Source organism: Mastomys coucha, unplaced genomic scaffold, assembly GCF_008632895.1.
Source record: "Mastomys coucha isolate ucsf_1 unplaced genomic scaffold, UCSF_Mcou_1 pScaffold15, whole genome shotgun sequence".
Classification (NCBI taxonomy): domain Eukaryota; kingdom Metazoa; phylum Chordata; class Mammalia; order Rodentia; family Muridae; genus Mastomys; species Mastomys coucha.
Window position 1 is genome coordinate 13,362,930 of NW_022196897.1, and position 4,955 is coordinate 13,367,884.

The following is a 4,955-nucleotide window of genomic DNA, read 5'->3' on the forward strand; positions in this document are numbered from 1 at the left end:
GCCAAGGCTAGCGGCTTCAAGTTGTCACGAGAAACCCTAGTGGCAAATTTGGCAGGGCCCGGTGGCCTTCGGGGGAAAGTAACTCACCCTGGATCCAAGGGTTTGTGGGGGCAATAGCCCGGTAAGTATTAGGGGTGAGAGTTACTTCCGGAAGGGAGGGGCACCCAGTGGCAGAAGTCCTAACGCGTATGCCAAGGGGGGCTGTATTCCATCAATTCCAGTGAAGGTTGGCCAGACCTTATCTGGAAATCTGGAGGTCTTCCCCCTGACTGATCCTATTAATTAATATGCCAGTGTCTGTGTGGCTGGTTATGAGCAATCTGGTAAATGGAAAACATGGAACTGAATTGAGTGGTGTCTGAGTAGGGTACGGCTCACGTGGTTAAGAGTTTGTAGTCTAGCGGTGCTTGGCTGTAGGTTTGTTGTGTCCCGCGGTGTCTGGTATCTCTAGCAAGAAGTGGTGAGCAGTCTCCAGGTGAGTGGTGCTCTCCGTGCGCGGAACAGCAGCCTCTACGGTGGTACTGGGAGCGCTCTCTGCGCAGGGTACTGGGAGCGCAGCAGCGGCGGCAGCCGCTGTGGTGGTACTGGGAGTGCTCCCTGCATGGGGTACTGGGAGCGTTCCCTGTGCAGCGGCAGCAGCGGCGGCGGCGGCGGCGGCGGCGGCAGGAGCCGCTCTACCTGGCAGCGGGGTCCCAGTGGCCGCTCCACGTGGCCATGTACCCTGTCTGCCCTGGCGGTGAGGAGCCGGTCGGTAGACGCAAACTGCCTTGTTCCCGGGGCTCGGCACCAAAATGATGGGTTTTGAGTCGCGGCAGGAAGCGTCTGCAGACACCAAGCCCAGGCAGTTTCATGTGTAAGAGGTTTAATTGGAAGGGGGGTAGGGGGTAACAGCGCAAGAAGGGAGAGGGGAGAGAGAGAAGAAGAGAGAGAGAAAGATGGAGTACACACACACACACACACACATATATATATATATATATATATATATATATATATATATATATATGTCGTGACGTAGCAGTCCAGGTAAAGGTGGGAGCTAAACCCAATGGATTCTGGGAATATGGTCGCCGTTGCCCTGGCGACAGGTCTGTGGACCCGCCCACATATCTGCTGCAGGCAGGTTCTGGATGCTAACACCAGTCATCTCTCCTGAGGCTCTTAGGTGCTTCTCTTCTCTTGCCTTGTCACCCAGACTCCCAACACTCACAGTTTCACAGAGAGAGCTTCAAATTTGCCATTTTGCATCCTGGGTAATTTTTTAATAAATGGGATTGTACCAAGGCTGAGACACATAACACAGACAGATAGAACACATGTGTGTTGCTTCAGAATGACACGCCCTAAGAAGTGAGGATGGGATGGCAGAAATAGACGATTGCAGCTTGCAGTCTCCAAACATAACTGAGCTGCCTAAGGGTGAAGGAGGACTGGAGTCCATAACCTATCGGTGACTAAGGAGCTGTCAGAATTCCTGTCACTTAAGTAACTGGCCAGTGTTTGTGCATGACTCAATGTTAAGGCCAGGTTCAAAGGGGACAACCCATCTCTGCAATGATTTTGGATAAGGTACTTGGCTCATACCAAGAAATCCCAGGGGCTAGAGTGTCTGAAGATGGGCTGCCCCTCTCCACAGGGTCAGACACCCTCTCTGTGTGAAACATATCAGGAATGTGGATGACAGCTTTTTTTTTCTCTGGAGACCTGTGATACAAACAGAAGACCACAAACTTATCATCACAGGAGATCCTGCACCATCAACATCAGTCACATTCATGTCAAAACATGCACACTTCAGGAAGCTGCATGAACAGTTCCATACTGCAGGGAGAAGAGGAGCAGGAGGAAGAGCATGCAGAGGACAGGGAGAGTGGAGGGCACTGAGAAGTTTGAAGTCCAGTGACACAGCTCAGCAAAAGCCAGGGGTGGTAACCTGGAAAGTGCCCCGAGGACAAAGCCCCAGCCCTGAGAGGGGCTCTGCATTCCAGACCTGCCTGGCTTTGCTTCCACTCCCTGAACTCTGGGCCCCTCCATTTGAGAAGTCTGACCTTCTGAGAGCAGGAGAGACCTAGCCCCACTTCACTGAGCTGCTGAAATTGGCTGAAGCTTCCTGGCTGTTCTGTATGTCAGGTAGAGTAAGGCCACTCCATGCAACTCTGCTGGAGCTTGCTCTGTCATCCTGCATCCTGGGATCTCTGTGCTGGGAATATGGTGTGAGGATGATTAAAGCTCTCAGATCCCTCTTGCTATAGTGAGGGAGTGGCCCCTGAATGGAATCTCAGGTTTTCCATCCACACCTGCTCAGGTGACTTTGAGCTCTAGGGGCTTGTGTCCTGGGCTTATTCTGTCTAATTAGTGGGAAGATTTTTAATATAAGTGTTTTGTTTTCTTGAGACAAGGCCTTACCATGTAGCTCAGACTGGCCTTGAACTCATGGAAATAGTTCTACCTCAGCCTCCCAGGTTCTAGCACCAGGGGCAGGAGGTATAATGCCTTTGACTATCCAGGGCCACTGAAATGTTACTCTCTTCCCTGTGTCAACTCTGCTTTTTCCAAATAATCTGTAAATCTCACATAGGTTGTAAAATTAATTTTATAATTGATGGTAATATCCTCTTATTCTGTTAATATGTAATACCATGCTACAACCAGAATGATCCCTTCATTTGTATACACTGATGTCCCTATTTGTTACTTCCTTATCCTTGGCCAGCTCTGCTGGAGTTTGTCAATATTGTTCATTCTGTAAATATTGAACTTTTCTTTTATAATCAGCTGTAAATGTTGTTGGTTTTCTTCTAACATCACACACCACTCATACAATGTCGTAGATGCTGTTGTTGCTTGCCCTGGTGCTGTTTGCATTTTGATGCTAATTCTGCTTCCTCAAGAGGAGCTGCCTCAGATGAGGAGTAACTTCCTGTGAAACTTCTCACCATTTTAACTTGTAAAATAAAGGCTAGAGCTGTGATTGGGCAGTGGAAGGGAAAGGTGGAGCAAAAGGTTTTAGAGAGGGGAGAGAAAGGAGGAGGGGAGACAAGGAGAGAAAGAAGTGAAAGGAAGACTAAAGAAGAGGAGGTGGAAGAAAAATAAGGGATCTCATAGCTGGGGAATATAGTAGTGTAGTGGTAGATCTGCCCAATCTAGACTCACAGCTGTATTCATATTAATTGAGTCATGTTTTCATTGCACAGGCTTATTGAGGTTGGAGCTTTACTGCAACAAGGTCCCACAGCATGGAACTTGAGAATGTGGATTTGAGTCTGCCTTCTTTCCTGCTACAGTCTTTCCAGTGACACGACTTCAGGTCAGCTTTGATAGCAGCACGTCACAAACATCGTGTGCTCCACTAAAAACCCAAAGGGCTGATATCAAAAAGATTAGCACCATCTCTATCTAACCAACACGTGGGTTGGTGTCATTCATAGGTCCAGCAGCCACATGAACCAAGTTCCTGAAAGAAAGGCTGGGATCTAGGAGTGGGGGATAGGACAGCGAGAGAAATATCGAGAAAAAGACAAAGTTTTCCGATCAAGGTCTGATGTTTACTTAGGAGAATGAGTACTTATAGGAAAGGAAACCATCCCCCTCAATGCTAGGATCTCTTCAAGTCATTAGCATCTTGTTGCTAGTAGAAACTTGCCAGGCAGGAATGCTCAGTAACTCAGTAGGTGATGGCTCCTTGTAGAAAACCTCAGAAGCAGCAGGACCATAGAGTTCTCTTATGTCAGAAAACTTCACCCTAGGTGGGTCAACTCTGTCAGCAGAGCAGGAACTGGAGGAGAAGGGTACATATAGGTGCATTGCATAGATTTATTCTACAAGTCAAACTAACCTTCAATCCTGGGGATAACCTCACTCCCACGACATGCCACTCTCAACCTGCCTCCCCTTCAGATGCTTATCTCATAGCATCTGTGAACTAGAGATCTTTCCTCAACCTCTCTGTAGGACTCTATGACATAAATACAGAATAAAGCCTACTGGCTGTGACCTCTCATGATAAGTTCATTCAGCATGATACTTGGACACCAATGCACAATGTTCTATCTGTTGGCAGAATGCTCAACTTCACTGCAAGGTAGTAATTCACTGTATGGACACACCACAGATTGGCCTGCCATTCCTAGTTCTAGATCATTATAAAGTAAGGTTACCTATTAGTTGTAGTATAATCCTATGCTTGGATTTTGGCATGTACACCTGAAAGATATTGCTAGATCATATATTTAGTATCTACAACAACAGAAGAAATCACAAATTATTTTCCAAAGTATATTTACACACATTGTGTTTCTGCAGCCATGCACCTGAGTTCCTATTATCTAAATTTGCCTGATTGTTGTCTTGGGTGTGTGGTGTCTGCTTTGAGGGTGGCTGAGATGTTCCCGTGTGCTTGAGAGCTTGGCTGCCAAGCACACGCCATCTTTGGCTGTGTCTGTTTAGATGCATTGGCCGTCTCCACTGGTGGTTTGCTTACCTGATGTTAAGGTTGTGGCTTCCGCACTGACATCAGTGTTGTGTTGTTCATGTAACTTGAAATCCTTTTCAATGCATGACTTCTTTTTCTGTCTAACTAGCCGTGTCCTACCTATAAAGCTGTTCAAAGTGCGAGAAGTCAACCCACTCATTTCCATTTACAGGGTTGTTTCTTGCTGGCAGATCTCAGAACTGCCTTGCCAACCAAGACATGACAATCCTTTCTTTGTTTTCCTCTCATTGCTTTGACCAACAGGAAATTGAGGCCTGAAATCCAGTCAGAGCTGACTTTGAGAAGAACACCCAGGCTCTAGTCAAGGTCTGGTCTGCTTGTTGACCTGCCTGTGGTTAGCAGTTGATCCCGTGCCATGGCATGGGTAGATGGAGAGTTGGCTTTGTACTTTTGTTATAAACTAAATTGCATTTGATAAATGTATTTCAATGAAGCAGGTAGCATTGTGAGCAACTAGGACTTG

The 4,955-nt window shown here is 47.1% G+C and overlaps 1 protein-coding gene across 1 annotated transcript in view; it reads left to right on the top strand.

Moving 5' to 3' along the window:
- Window positions 1–601: 601 nt before the first annotated feature.
- LOC116091601 (odorant-binding protein 2b-like) overlaps window positions 602–4,955 on the top strand; it is a 10,803-nt gene continuing 6,449 nt past the window's right edge. Inside the window, exon 1 of the mRNA XM_031373179.1 lies at window positions 602–736. Coding sequence (XP_031229039.1) covers window positions 602–736 — 135 coding nt within the window. The remainder of the gene's footprint in view (window positions 737–4,955) is intronic.